This window comes from Phaethon lepturus, unplaced genomic scaffold (assembly GCF_000687285.1).
Source record: "Phaethon lepturus isolate BGI_N335 unplaced genomic scaffold, ASM68728v1 scaffold1641, whole genome shotgun sequence".
Classification (NCBI taxonomy): domain Eukaryota; kingdom Metazoa; phylum Chordata; class Aves; order Phaethontiformes; family Phaethontidae; genus Phaethon; species Phaethon lepturus.
Genome location: NW_010518245.1, coordinates 18,489 through 34,434, shown reverse-complemented (window position 1 = coordinate 34,434; position 15,946 = coordinate 18,489). Strand labels below are relative to the sequence as shown.

Genomic DNA, 15,946 nt, shown 5'->3' with positions numbered 1-15,946 from the left:
AAGAAGATGCAGAATATACATCACATCCCGTAGGAGAAGGAGACCAATGGGCGTGCCCTGGATTGCTCTCTGTTAGATAGGTACCTTCCAAGTCGACAATCTGTGAAGTCTAAATGTTTGGTAATCAAGATAAAATGGGCATATAGTATCCAGGCCAATTGTATCTTAATAAAGCTGTAACTGCCTGTTTAAAGTCAACGTCAGTATGTTATCTTCCATTCACTGGGGAAACAAGTAAGGGACATACCTTGTCTTCTTGATTACGGAAATAATACAGAATTTTTCCAACTAGGGTACACCAAACTCGTTTGGAATATCCATGTTTCACCTGAAATGACAGAACATTAGGAACAAACACAGCCAGAGAATTATAGACTACATTTCAGCATCTCGTGAACGTTGGTGGTGTTGGGAATAAAGGCCTTCGTTCAAATTCCTTTTCACATTACTAGAAAATAATTAAAACTGCATAACTCTATTAAGGGCATAAGAATTAAAGCATCAGATGCTTGTCTAAAGCCTAGTAAGTCCAGTGTGAGTTTAAGCCTAGTAAGTCCAGTGTGAGTTTTTCATTTGGCTTTGGATCAGGCCTAAAGTAGTGGAAGCTAAGGAAATGGAAGAATTAAAAGAGAAAAATTCCTTTTATGTTCTTACTATCTTGAAATAACCTGTCCCAGTGAGTAACACTGCAAAAGAGAGCACTGCACTGAAATAAGGTAGGCCAATTAACTACTGAAACATATGCTGAACTAGGATACCATTGAAGTTCCAATGGAGAACTCAACACAGGAACTAATGAATTAAAAAGACAAAAATATTCAAATCAAATCAAACAACCAGAAGAAAAATATTGCCCTAGGTAGGTGAGTTAGTAGTACTTCTGGATTGTTTGCATTGTAAAGTACTGGGAAAGCAAATACTTGTCTGTTTTGCTTGCATTTATTTTATTGTAGGGCCATTTTCATCTAGATACTATCCTTACGAAATATGGAATCAAGCAGATTGGGGGAAGAAAAGTATTCCTACCTTTGTAAGTAATCCTTTCATGGTTGGCTTGATTTCAGACTGTATGAAAAGTGGGCTGGCAGCCTGTATTTTGAGAACATTCTGTAGTACTTTGATCCATTCTTCTAAGATGTTGGGAGAATCTGCAGTCAGGTAGTATGTTCGTTTTTCTGTGGTCAGCTATGTAGCAACAGAAGAGTCTTGAGCTTTAAGAACATTATACGTTTGACCCCACAGTGTGGGGGTTGTAACATACACTACCCAATGTAGTTTCACAACTTTGGGGAGTTTATTTTCCCCAACGTACTTTTCATTAACAAAACATCCCGTGGCCAGGCAGAGCAGACAGACCTTTTCTAAGGCTTTATCTGAAAAGTTCCAGGACAGCAGAGTTGAGAAAACTCACTTTATGTCCTTTCAGACAAACAACTTCTCTCAACCCTAATGGCTGGCCCCAAGACTACTCTCTCTTTGTATCTCATATGTGACGATCTGACCTTTGTAGCAATACAAACAAGACTACATGTAGGCCTTTCTACAGTTTCTGTAACTGGTTTCAAACAAAAGGCACTGATTAATTCCAAGTGCATGCTTGGACTTTTCCAGTGTGACAGGGACGTGAACAAGGGGTCAGTTTTGGGGATGGAGGGAATAAATACCCGCTGAAACACAAATGAGAAAAGCAGGCACCTGAATTGTTTGTTTTCCATCGCCCCTTTCAATGTGGCTAGATGCATTTAGCTCAATTTGACCTTGAGGTTTTCGAATGACATCACTCTGTATGGAAAGAATGGAAAAAGAATATTTTAAATTACCAACAAATAGCAATAAATAATTACAGAACTCATGTAAACATTAATCTTGATAAATACTTCCTAGTTAGTCATTGAGTACCTCATACACCTCTTGAGGAACTGAGTTCTGAATCACACTCTTAACAGCTCAGACACCAGGAATCCATTTCTTTTCCTTCTAGCAGCCCAGGATTGTAAAAACAATCTAATATTAAATAGCAGATAAGTTACATGTACTTACTGGAGATTTGTAGTATAGTAATTCACCTCCTTTAAGCACAAACCACCGTCGTTTCCAGGTCTTTACTTTACCACCCATTTTTAACAGATATCCAGATTTTTCCAAAGGTTCCTGATTATTCAAAAGTTAGATAAAAAGTACTTAGGTACACATATATATCTATACCCCTCGGAGATATGTATAAATACATACAGAGAGATATTTTAATGACTTAAAAGCATGCTAAGTAATAATTACAGTATTTGATGAGACTTTAGTCCAATGACAAATTTTTTACAAGCCTCAATTAAGACAAATGCTATGCATTTGGGATAACTTAATATCCCTGCTTACAGTTATAGTACATGAAGAGTGATTTGCACAGAACTATACAAAAGAATGAAGAATATGATGATGATTCCTGATTTTACTTTCTAATTATTTATATTAAGCAAGGAACAAAATGAATACAATGTAAATACGTATTTTTTCCCCAACATCAGGGCCTAACCTACAGACCAGCCATATAAAGCACTGTAATTCAGAGCTCCGCACAGACATACTTCTAGTGTGTACACCTGTATAACAGAGTTCACAGTTTTGCTTTGTGAAGAAAGCTTAAAATAAATTCTCTTCATCACCAGGCAGTCAATCCACTTGTATGTCGAGACACTAACTGCTAAGACAGGACATTAAAAAACAGACCAGTACCCTGTAATGGTTTGGTCTCTCTGACCTGTCCTCGCATGTCACTCTACTTATGATTTCTCTAACGCCTAAAGTTGTTTTCCCTGCATGAGAAAGCTACAGAAGCATATTACTGCACACAGATTTCTACCAATGCCTCCAACTCCTTCCGTGTCCCTAAATATTAAAATAAGCTGATTTTAGTATTTCACATGGAATCTGATAGCAGATCTGGTTCCAAGAAAGGAAAATCTTAAGTGCTTTGAAGTGTCTTCTGGAGTTGTTTACCTATTTCCATTCATTACATTACAAAGCTCAGAATTATCCTCCACTTTATTGTTGGTGTATTTTGCTATTTGTACTCATAAGGCAGTCTGTGAGTCAGCAAGACTGAATTATAGAGATTTGGTAGCAGTCTTTGAACACAAATGTACACGTAGCACCTCAGGTACACTTCTTCACAGAACTTAAGTACTCACATTTTTTCCATTATCACTAGATGAGGAGGAGGTCTTAGGAAGTTTCTGCTCTGGCTCCGAATAGTCTGTATCTACTGAACATGCATCTGGAGGAATAGCATAGTCACCTTCTGAGGTCACAGAAGACAGAGACACCCCTGAGTTAAAAGAAGAAGGATATTTCTTTGCTTTTTTTTTTATTTCATCAGAAACCAATAAGATCAGAATATCCATACAAAAAGAATATCTGAGTGAAATCTGCAGACAAACACAAGTATCAACATAAATCTATCCGGAACTGAGCATTTTTTAAAATATCAGCATATCAAACGGTTAGCGCAGTGCTATTACCTGAATCCCATTTTCTTCATAATTAAGCAGAGTTTAAGTCACTTGTGAATGAAACAACAAATAAATGTCTGCTATATATTATAATCTTCTGTAATATTACAGAATATTGTAAGGAGGGAGGGAGTGCATGCATCATACTCATTCTCTAGAAAATGAATACAGGATCTTTAATTAAACTAAGCAACCTTCCCCTTGCCCTTTCCGTCATTCACTCTAGTATCTGGGTTTCTCATGCCACTGCTTGTGTATTAAGAAGCTATGCTCAAGATCTGAGATATGTTGAAGTTGTAGGTGACTGTCTTTACTTTGCAATTCGTATGAATTTTTATACTGAGGTTTTCTAAAAATCTGAATTCCAGATTTCAGGATTTTATTAGCTTAGTTTATTAGCTTTAATCCTGAAAAAAATGCACCCTGTTTCCAATTCTAGTGAATCAGTAAGAAAAATTCAGACTCCTCCCTTACTCATCATAGAAATAATTATTTTCAAACATGTGAGCATGTCCTTTTGTAAAGTTTTACTTTCTGATTAGTGTTCTTTTCTGAAAGATTACTCTCCCAAGATTGAAATGAATATGCCTTGTTTCCTTTGTTTCATTAATTTCTAGACTAATTTGCCGATTTTATTTAAAAAAAAAAAAAAAAAAAAGCTTTTCTCATTTATTGCTTTGGTAAGCCACCTGGGCTTTCAGAGTCTCTTCTGTTCTCATGTAGGATCTTTAATAACAAATATGCAGCAAGCTAATTATGTGCCTAGTGAAATTTGTGACTGTCTAAATTTTTGAACAATATGATCTCAACAAAGATATGTATGTATGTATTTTGTGGTTAAGAAAGACTTCCATGAAACAATCCAAGGACTATTTTCTGAGAAGAAAGCACAAACAATGGCCATGGTTCCATTTTATAGACACAAATACGATTTGTAGATGAAACCAGGTATTAAATTAGCTAATTTACCTTTCCTGTTGTGCAAGGATGTAACATGAGATGCATCTGCATCCACAACACTGGTTTTTGCTCAGCAAGATGGTGCTGCTGGGAAGCAAGAACTATGGGTCCTTTTCACACTAATGTAGCAAAACTGTAACTGCATAGAATCACAGAAGCATAGAATAGTTTGGGTAGGAACGGACCTTTAAAGGTCATCTAGTCCAATCCCCCTGCAATGAGCAGGGACATCTTCAACTAGATCAGGTTGCTCAGAGCCCCATCCAACCTGATCTTGAACATTTCTAGGGATGGGGCATCTACCATCTCTCTGGGCAACTTGTGCCACTGTTTCACCACCCTCGTGAAAAATTTCTTCCTTTTATCTGGTCTAAATCTACCCTCTTTTAGTTTAAAACCATTACCCCTTGTCCTGTTGCAACAGGCCCTGCTAAAAAGTCTCTCCCCATCTTTCTTACAAGCCCCCTTCAGTACTGGAAGGCTGCAAGAAGGTCTCCTCGGAGCCTTTGCTTCTTCAGGCTGAACAACCCCAACTCTCTCAGCCTTTCTTCACAGGAGAGGTGTTCCAGCCCTCTGATCGTTTCTGAGTGTCCCTCCTCTGGACCCACTCCAACAGGTCCATGTCTTTCCTATGCTGAGGGCTCCAGAGCTGGACGCAGGACTCCTGGTGGGGTCTCACCAGAGCAGAGGGGCAGAATTACCTCCCTCAACTTGCTGGCCACATCACTGCAAACAGGATTCAACGCCACATGTGGCTGGCACTGGAAAACTCCTAGTGGACCCATGGCTGGATCTACCTGCTCAAGTGTGACTGAGTGGAGCTCCAGCTAACTGGGATTTTAATATGTTTAACGGGAACAACTGAGTAATGTTATTTTGCATTTCTAAAGCAACGTATAATGAAAGGTCTTAACACCTGGCCTCACTAGGATCTTAGATCTTAGTCTCCTTTGTCTCCCCATGTAAAAATGAAAGAAGTCCTTCACTGCATGAGATGACACAACCAAATACTCTGTTGAGGGAAATTTTCCACCTGCCTTCTGATCATGTTAAGCTGTTAATTGGTTTTATAAACCTAAATACATGTGGGGTTTTTTTCTGATGGCAATTACTTTTTTCTGGGCCATTTTTACCTACCTACAGTTAAAGGTCAAGGAAGTCCTTGGCATGATGGAGTATAGATAGAATGGAGCTTCTTGCTTTAAAGGTGCAAGTCACTTTTCCCGCATGACAACAGCCAGATACTAGATTAATACCTTAAAAAGCCATCTATAATAACAGCAATAAAAAGCCATGTGTCACGGTCCTTTCTACTGCTTGAATAATAGATGTAGGCTTTGATAGCTGAGATAAGAGCCTAGATTTAAGATGTCCATGCTGTTTAAGGAAGAAATCCATTTCTAAGAAGATCATGTAAACTGACTAGTTTTCCAAACTTCCCAGAAGTTACTTGTTCTTACAGTTTTTGCCTACCTCGTTTCATAGCCCGAGGACTACCCGGACCACTTCTGCTTCGAGAATCAGACTCAGAAGTCCTTGAGCTGGACCGAGAGCTGTCTTCTTCCTCAGATCCTGACGACTCATCTATAAATGGGCTGTTGCTTATTTGAGTTGCTTTCTGCAGAAATAAACAGAACATTCTTTGATACCTTGCATAAAGGGTATCAGTCATTTCCTTCATACCGTAGCAGAGCTCTGCTGGCTTCTTAACATTCAAACCTATTCTTACTTGGGTTGTGCATTTTGGCACAGAGATATCAACATAAAACTGAATTCCCTCTGTACCCTCAACCACCCCCACACTTCAAAAGAGAAACCTGAGGTAGCTCAAGGCATGGGTCTTTCCAAATCACAAAAGGCTGCCAGAAAACAAACAATGCTGTGATTAGTTACTGCTGGCTATCTGACTATGAACAGCTTTGGCACTGACACAAAGACATTTCTACACGCACGCGCGCACACACACACACTCTCACACTTTTAATTATGGCATTGAACGCCATGTGGCTCTGTTTAATAATTAACAAGCCTTTGGAAAAAATCAGCACGGAACCTAAGAAGAACTGACCTGGGCTAGTAATATTTTATAACAGCAATATTTTTTTTTTCCAGCTATTTAACATTTCCATGACTTCTGGGGTTCTGTGATCTCTAGAAACATTATCTTAGGACATATTTGGAATGGTCGCATCAAATGTGAAACAGCAAGTTCCTGGGTGTGAAGCCTAATGGTATTAAAAATTTTCCTTTAAACAGTAATACAGTTACCCCTTTCAAAGTGGTGTAGACAGGAGTGGTCATGTTCTTATATATCAGGGATGTATATAATCTGGATATGGAGTATGAAGTTAGTGAAACAGCACCTAAAAAAGCAACATATTGTATAAATTACCTTCCTAATTTACCCCTCAATTAACCAAATTCTAATGTAATTTTTTGCATTGTATAACTGCTATAAAAAGCAAACTAAATCCTGAACTGTTTTGGATGTGAGATTTATAGCTTTTTGAAATTTACAGTTGTTTTAAGGAGTATAACTAAACTGTAGTCATGACCATTAACCCTTTTTAAATTGAAAGTATAGTCTCTTACTTTGGTACCTGGCATAGAATCTTTGAAGTGAATTGCAAAGAAAACTGGAGTGAATAAAGTACAAATTTGGGACAAAGTCAAGAGGCAAGGTAATAGAAGACATTGGAAAAATAACCAATGATGTTCTAGTTTTTAAATAGCAAATAACTAAATCTTCATGAAAGTATCTTAGAGGAACGTGGGAAGTTTGGTCCTTACTTACAAATCACCATAAGAAGAGAATTTTTGTTTGTGAAACAACAAACAGCTAAACCACTTACTTTTGTTAAGAGATTCCATGGTGAAAGCTTCAGACATCCTTAAACCAGATTTGGCTACAGCATAAATTCTGCTTTCCTATATAAGCAGAATGGATTTGATGGTAGAGAATTAAAACACAACAATTACTTCTCTTCTGCTTAGCCTCCCCATAGCCTCCAAGTCTCTGTGTTAGTACAACCATATGATAAAGCGGTGTCATCAGTAGCAGGTGAAGAATGCATGCTTGTTTTATATGCCATACCCACTCTGTTTCAACCTTTTTTCACACAATGATTGCCCTTATAGGTCACTTCTAAAAAATACATTATCTGAGGGCAAAGAAGTGATGGCAAGAATATTTTTTAATGGAAGACTGTATGTTAAGAACAGAGAAATGCCATTATGGAGGCAACTTTTCAACAGTTTTGTGTTAAAAGGCCACAATAAGAAGTGGAAGTGAGTCTAGACACAGTTAATTTTGGCTTTTGTGTAAGAAATATTAATATCTATTTTAATTCCCTGATTGATGGTTTTAAAATTTTACTTGGAAAAGTGATCAGTAAGTTCCATAATCTGTAGCTGTCTTCTGTCAACTTAATTGTCTAGATTATAGGTGGTACAATGGTTAAAGCAAAGGCATTGACACCAGCCCTCTTAGGCTCTGTTGGTGTTAAATAAGTAAGTGCAGTAACAAGCATTACCTTGAATGATATATTCAAAAGGATGTATGTAATATAGATGTGACGCTAAAGAAATTGGTCTTTTATACAAGAATAGTGACTATGTTTTTCAACAGCAGAAATAGTGTGCTTCAAACAAAAGCTGCTTCTGAGTTTGTCCTCTTAGTTTGAATTAAGGTAACTCCCTGTCTTGTCATCAAACAGAGAAAGGTAGAAGCAACAAAAATCATAGAAGAGAAGCATGAAAAAGAATTAGTTTCACCAGTAGGAAAAATATCAGTAATTACACTTACCCAGGAAGGAAATCGATGTAATGGAGGGGTTGGAGGTTTGTTGCTAGCACCTTTTTTTGTTGTATCACAAAGTTCTTGGGCTTCAGAATTTTGTGCTTCAGTGCAGTCATAGGTAAACACTCCATCACAGCCAATCTCCATTTTCTCTAAAATACCACTATCTTCTCCATCCACCAGATCAATGTCTGTTTCCTGAGGTCTCCATGGACGTATCATGCTTATGGCATTTCTATTTCTACCAAACATTCTGTCAGAACTCAGCTGGGGCTGGCTTAGATGTTTCTTTGCTAATGCTGAATTTGTACTAAACACATTAGGAGTCCGTAACTTTGGAGGTGGCAAATTTGAGGGAGAATCTGATGGCATTGTGCATGGAGAACCTGCAGAAGTTGCTAGAATTGGGTGTTTTGGTGTCAGAGCAGGGGTTAAAATTGGACTTGGGGTATTTGCCTCACTAGATGAGGATGAATAGTTTAGCCTCTGAGATTGAAACTTCTTATTGAGTTCATCTGAAGAACTATCTTGGTCTTTCTTTTTACTTGTGAAGTCTGAGTTGCACTTTCCACCTGGATTGTTCTGGCCTTTTCTTTGGCACCCTTGCTGCCAGGAGTACAAATTCTTGTGCTGAGTCCTCTGAACACCAAAACTCTCTTCTTCAAATAGAGAACTACTGTCATCAGATGCTGTCAAATACATTTCACTCCCCATTCTACTGTACCTTGCGTTCTCTTCAGATGTGTGGCTTGAGAGAGTCGATGCACACCTGGATTTCAATCCTTTATTTTCTCCTCCATCCTCGTCTGAGCTCCAGTCACTCCCGGTAGTGCAGGAGTTCTTTGACATGTCGCTGTCTATATCTTTGGATGAACAGCTCGTTCTCACATTTTTGTTCTGCTCTGATCCAGAGGAACTTTGTTGCAATGACTTCTGACCTGTATTGCTTTCAAGTGCAGGACCAGCAAAGGTAGTTTCCAGGATATCCTTCTCTAGAGGAGAAATACAATCAACATGAGAAAATTACTTTAGCAAACTTGACTGCTAAAGGATTTTGTCATCACGTCTGCAAATAGTAACTAGGTAATAATTTCAAATGTGTAAGCACCTTTAAGTTTTTTGAATAATCTAAGTAATAAAACTCAAAGAAAATTATTATAAATTTTTGAATGCAACTGAAGTTGCAACGATGTTTGCCAAAAACATGTAACAGACATTACTCAAAGTTCTAGCCAAATTAAAAACAGCAATAAATGTAAAGATGAGCACAGTGGAGCTGTATTTTAAAGTAAAACAGATATGTATGAAAACAAAGCAATAAAAAACCAAAACCAACAACAAAAAAAGGCTTAAGAGGGCATATAAATTTAGCTGCTTTTTTCAGACTAAGGAAAAGTTCAGTAAAACCTCGTCAAAAAAGATTTACATTAACAATGCAGGTATTCTGAGCATTCCTACTGTGTTTATATACAGAAATTTCTTCTGCAAGCTATTACTGTATTCCCAGTGGTGAATGCTTAAGATACACAAGAGAGGCTTATGAAAAATACTTAGGGAAGGACACTGTATTAAAAATAGCTTTGCTTACACTGTTCACTTTTACCTGGTTTTGCAAGAGAGAGCTATAGCTTGCATTGTGTCAGTGAGGCCTATGTGCTCCCCCTGAGTTAAAACAGATGCAAGAACTAGGGCTTTTCTAAGAACACAGTGACTTGGGAGAGTCAATGTTAAATAGTTGTATGAAGTGGATTGGATAAGACAAAGATTTTCATTTAGTCCACATTAAAGTAATGAAGTCACAGAAATTGATCTATTTCCATCTAGGTTCTATTTCTTATCCATTCTCTTGAAAAAAAAATTCTTAATCAATTTCCTCGTCTATAAAAATGGAAATAATCATACATACCTACCTTTACAATGAACTGGGCGTCATCTAAATACACAAAATATTAATAAGATCTATTTCAGTTTCTGATTTTCTACAGACCTCAGCTTGCGATTTTGGGTACCATGATTAACTGTGGGGAAAATGCTGAAGTCATGAATGGTGCCGTAGGACTCAAAATGAAGGACCAAAGCAACACTCTTACTTCCTGGGCTTTTCATTACTTAAGGGAATCAGCAAGCTGCTCATAATAGCATAACAGCATGCCAGTCTGCTGGCATTTCCAGACTTCAGGGCTTGTTGGGGAAATTGTATGAACTGATCAGGGAGCTTTCTCTTTTGGACAGGAAACAATAGTGTGAAAAGATGCCTGAGACTCTCTTCTGCTTTTTCTGACCTTCATCATACTAATGAGAGATTAGAGTGGATCTTGTTGAGTTAGGGCATAAAACTAGCACAGGGACACCAGTGATAGCATAGATAAAATATACAGAAACAGGACTTAGGTGAGACTCTACACAGGCATAAAAATGTTAACAGCCCTCCTGGGAAACTGGCAGCCTTACACTCCTTACTCTACTGTGGAGCAAACCTGGGCCACAACAAATTCCTTCCTTTGCAGCCAAAGCACCTGTCAGCCACTGTGTGCTGCCAAACAATGTATTAGTGGTATTATGGAGATTGTAGTGCTCAACAGGATTTCTTCCTAGTAACAGAGACTAGCATTAAGGAGGGAGAGAGTACTGCTATGTACTTTAAAAACAGCTTGTCTGGATACACTGACATAGTTGTCGATTTTAGTTTCCCATCTGTGTCAGAATAAAATGGCAGAGTTGGTGACTAAGTACCTAGCATGTTTTCGCCTTCAGTGTAGTCTGACTCTTTAGATGAAGACTTGCTTATTTCTTCAAACTTAGGAGATGGTTGAGGACTTCTTGCTCTATTTGAAAAGCATCCAAATGTCAAACTGCTTAGTCGCTGGCACTCTCCAGGTTTTTGTGTTGAAGTAACAGATTTCTTGCCCGTAGCTTCTGAAGAATAGTAATTCAGAAATCTTGTGTTAATGGGATACAGAAAACTACGCTACTGGTCTCTTTACTCTGCAGTGTAAAGCTGTTGTTTTTTAAAGGTAACTAAAATTTAGCAAAAAGATGATAAAAAAAATTATTATAGGAATAAAAATCTACCTGATACCTCCCCATATCAAAAGAAACCCACAGCTACATTTCTAGTTCTTAAAGATTGATTTTTTAGTATAGAAAGAAAAAAAGTCTCTTTTAACAATTTCACAGCAATAAGATGTAAAACATTCACTTAATACAGAATGAAAACCTAGTGGAAATACCTGATTTTATTCTGCTGTGACTGAATTTAAACCTATGGATTGGCCTAGGATATATAATATGGGAAAGACTGTAGAACAATGGCATTACAATATGTGGCAGCCTTCCCTTTAGATAAAAATATTAAGAGAATCTGTAATAGGTGCAACAGCAAATATAAAGAGGAGTAAGTTACCAGGCTTAGAAGGTATATATGGAGGACTTCAAGAGAAAGTGAAAGCACGAAATGATTAACTGCCTCGGGAATATGAAAGCTGTCCTCAGGGACAGCTATTCTGCCAGAAACTGATATGAAACAGTGCTGTCCATCCCTGTTTATTAAAAGGTCTGTGGCCAATTCAGGAACAAAAGGCCCTTATCCACACCTGTGAACTGTTTAAAACAGTACCACATGATCATAATTCATAGCCTGTTACCAGCATGGACACTGCAAATGGTAATAAATTTCTTAATATTTTTGAGCATATCAGTAAATGTGTGTTGAAAACTAGCTGACAAATTCTTAGTGTCTCAAAAAGCCTTTGAATATATCTCTCAGAAGAGGATGACTAGAGCTGTTAAGTGCTGCAGTATATAGAATTGCTACTGATGAAAAAAATAGCAAAGAAACCAAACAATCCAGTTTCTTCATTAATAGAGATGCATCTTAGTTTAAAAGCTTCATATTGTGTATGTATTTTGTTTTTTCATATATTATGCATATTAGATGTGTACAAACACATATATTTATGCACATATACACATTTCTAAACATCTGTGTATGTACATATAAACATGAGATACATTATCAAGAAATGAGGACTAGGTAGCAAACTAAAAAGATTTTCAGATGATAGTAAGTTCTCAGGTCAACCAAGTATGGAGAGGACTGTTGGAACCTTCAGAGAGACTTAATAAAGTTGGTGAACAGGCAACATGGTAGCAAATAAAACTCAACTTGGATTAATGCAAAATAATGCTCTTTGGAAGGATATTCCTCTTTCCCATATATACATTTTACAATTTTTAGATTAACTATATCCATTTGGAGAGGCACCTGGTGGTGCTGTGGCTGAATTAAGGTTTTGGATCACTGTAGTCAAATTAATAATTAAAAAAATCTGATCAGAATTCTGATTCCCAGCTGAGCATTTGCTAGAAAAAGCAGATGCAAACTGACATTCATCTATTCCTTGACAGTGCTAGGACTGTGCTATAAATAAGTGAAAGCAAAGATCTGACATGAATACAGTCAAATCCTACTACTTGCAGAACCTCTTAAATAACAGGGATACTCGTTCACCCAACAAAAACCAGTTGTGGTTTGTCTGTGTGTCTTTTTAATAAAAATTAAATTATTGGTTGCCTAACACCTTCACATACAGTTACTCTGATGTAAATTCATGCTAACTGAAATCTTTGTGATTTCACAGAATACTTCAATTATGTGGATGCACAAATTAATATGGAATAGAGAGAATTACACCATATATAGAGAAGATTTTAAAAGATTTGTACATTTACCTTGCAGTTTAGATTGTACTGTTTTCATCTCTTTGGTTTGCTTTTGGTTGATCAAGCGAAGTTTCTGATTTTCCACCTCTAACTAAAAGCATATAAATGCAATCTCATCCATCGGTGAAACAATTTTTGAAGTCATTACATCATTTAGATTTTCTCTGAATTTCTGCCTATCTAAGGATAAAGCTAGTCCAAATGGTAAGCTCCTCTCTGCTACTTCTCTTAATGCCAGTCTAGGCATGTTTTTATTCTGAACAATGAAATCCCCTGCAATCATTATTTGCCCAACTTCTGTTAAAATCATTCCCCCAACCAAGCAAACCCAAGACTGCTTTAAAAAGCCTTAATAATTAAGGAAAAAAGAAATCTGCATTGGCATTTTTAATAAAAGCAGAGCGCTAGAATTACAAATTTTGTGCCACTTGGCAAACCCAAGAGCAAGCAGAGGAACCAGAGGGAATGACGGTGCTAATGCCTCCTATCATCCCACAGCAAAGATGAAAAAAATAGGTACCAAAAAACTTTTTACAGAGCAGACCTTCTACAGGAAGAAAAAACCCAACAACCCATTGCTGTAGCCCACACCAGGAGGTAAAAGATGTTGGTTCAAACTCCTGCTCTGAATTAGGCAAAGAGAAGATTTGAATCTGAGTATCCCATGTCACGCAGAGAGGAGCCAGCAATTCTACTTCCCAGTGGGTCACACCTAGCCACCTCTGTGAAACTAGCTTGAGATTCTCCACGTTTCAAACTAAGTAAATAGTTTGAGTCATATCTGATTTTGTCCAAATTTTTTCAAGGCAATTTTAGCTGAACTTAATTGCAATTTTATTATATGATTTCAAAAACTCCCCTTGCAGACTGATAGTAAATGTTACTTCTAGTTTCCTACTTTAATAATTTCATTGTTTTTCAACTGGGGTGAGTATAATTTCCAGTTTAACTTTTATGGGCAACTTCAAATTCTATACACACAAGGAGGAGGACGCATAGCTGCACACCAAAACTGGCAGCCTTAGGCAGGGCAAAGACCTGATTATTTCACCAAGCAGAGAACAAAGGGAGATAACTGGTCTCTTTTGGGAATAGAGCTGGTGCCCCTAAACTATTCATGACTAAGAGTACTGTGGGCATTGGAAAATAAAAAATTATCAAGTCTCTTTTATTTTTTTCTGCCAGGCCCCAGCAGACTTGGTCGGCTTTCTGAGGTTTACTCACACTTTAGGCATCTACTTGAGCAAACTCAGTTTGCCAGCTAATCTCTCTCACCTTCCAGAGAGCAGTTCTGGGCCCTTTCTCCATGAAAAGGACCCAAATATACTAGCTGACCAAATTAGACATCAGAATTCAAGTGACATGGATACTCTGCCCTCTGTGCTGTTGTTTTAATTTTTCCTCTTTCAAGCAAATGACTGTATAGATCAATGAAACTGGGAAGCATTTTTTTTACTATGGCACAATGCCCTTTAACAGCCAAAAAGCCTAAGGGATATCCAGTCACACCATTATATTTTCTGTGTAAGTATTGTAGCAAGAGTTATACCTCATGGAGCTTGACTGTCACCCATTCTTTTATTTTAGCTGCTTTTTCTTCTATGATTTTTGCTTCTTGCAATCTTACTTGCTTCTGAAAAAAAAATGACATAAGCATATTTTTCACTGAGTATTATAGTCTGCCTGAGTAGTATCTTTAGGCACAAATCCTAAGGCTGCTTGAAGTAATTAAGTCTCCTGGGCAATATAAGGTGATTTTTTTTTAAATGGTGAAGAGGACCTTCACAGAGGCTGCTGTTCCTCTTTCCTCTAGGGAAAATGAAAGCTCTTCAGAGGAGACAGTGGAGAGGAAGATCATCTTTCCCCTCTTAAAAGTTAGATGTTCTTTCAAAGGAAGCCAGAGCATAATGTGCAAGTGAATAACCTAATTCAGATTACATACTTCTAATGGGAACCTCTTTAATCAAACAACAGAAATAATGCTAAACTTTTCTGTCCTCTATTGATCTTAATTTTTATTTTCCTTTTGTGTAATTAAGAATGGAATTGATGCTCATCTTTTTTAACGCCGTTATTTCTAACCTGTTCTTCCAGTTGTTGCTCCAATTTTTGTATTATGTCATTTTTATCTTGTATCAGGAGCTCCAGATCTTGACACCTCTTATACAACCTGGTTTCTGATTCGCTCGTTTGAACATTAGCTGCTTTTAATTTTTCTTCCATGACCTGTACCTATTTGGAAGGTCAAACATAAGACTTTAAGAAACATAATACTCCAAGTTAAAGGTAGTAACTTAATGGCAAAATGGACTGTTAAAATTGCCCCACACTTAAGATTCAAGATAACCCCGCAAAGTTCTGAAGCCTATATGAGAAGAAATCCTACAGTTCGTTACATCTCACTATGCATCTAATACCAACAGGACTAGCAAAACACTGATAGACCTTATACAGATTTTGTTAGTATTAGTGAGGCTTCTAGGTTTCTAACACACAAGCTGTTAGAACCGCCAATATGGAAAGAATACAATTTATGTATAGGGAGCTGTTGTTAGGCATTTTAATAACTAAGCAATTGCACAGTGTAAAAAAAAAAAACCAAAATTATCAGAAGCATTATAAAAAACTGCTGAAAAGTACTTGGCTTGTACTCAGGAATGTTTTCTAACTCCAAATTAGCACATAAACGTTTTTATTCTTACGATTTTCAGTTTCTATCTGTCTCACAGTAAGATAGGAAGGATTTTTAGGGAATACCAGAGATATGTTCATAAAATGTCCGCAGTAGCTGTATCTGCCATTTGGAATCAAAAGGAAACTTTGGTTAAATATTTAGCCATAATCTCATGCTTTGAATTACGTCACTTCTACAAGAAGAACAAACAACATCAAATAATCCTCTTTAGAGACTGTATTGCATAGCCTCATTTTATTTTCTTACAGATTTTCTAAAATAGGT

The 15,946-nt window shown here is 37.2% G+C and overlaps 1 protein-coding gene across 1 annotated transcript in view; it reads right to left on the bottom strand.

Moving 5' to 3' along the window:
- Positions 1-208: 208 nt before the first annotated feature.
- Positions 209-15,946, bottom strand: part of PLEKHH2 (pleckstrin homology domain containing, family H (with MyTH4 domain) member 2) — a 30,005-nt gene continuing 14,267 nt past the window's right edge. Inside the window, exons 3-15 of the mRNA XM_010296629.1 lie at positions 15,070-15,219; positions 14,537-14,620; positions 12,997-13,078; positions 10,999-11,181; positions 8,272-9,257; positions 7,319-7,394; positions 6,735-6,829; positions 5,940-6,084; positions 3,186-3,322; positions 2,041-2,151; positions 1,696-1,782; positions 1,027-1,185; positions 209-328 (exon numbers count right to left, since the gene is read on the bottom strand). Coding sequence (XP_010294931.1) covers positions 209-328; positions 1,027-1,185; positions 1,696-1,782; positions 2,041-2,151; positions 3,186-3,322; positions 5,940-6,084; positions 6,735-6,829; positions 7,319-7,394; positions 8,272-9,257; positions 10,999-11,181; positions 12,997-13,078; positions 14,537-14,620; positions 15,070-15,219 — 2,415 coding nt within the window. The remainder of the gene's footprint in view (positions 329-1,026; positions 1,186-1,695; positions 1,783-2,040; positions 2,152-3,185; positions 3,323-5,939; positions 6,085-6,734; positions 6,830-7,318; positions 7,395-8,271; positions 9,258-10,998; positions 11,182-12,996; positions 13,079-14,536; positions 14,621-15,069; positions 15,220-15,946) is intronic.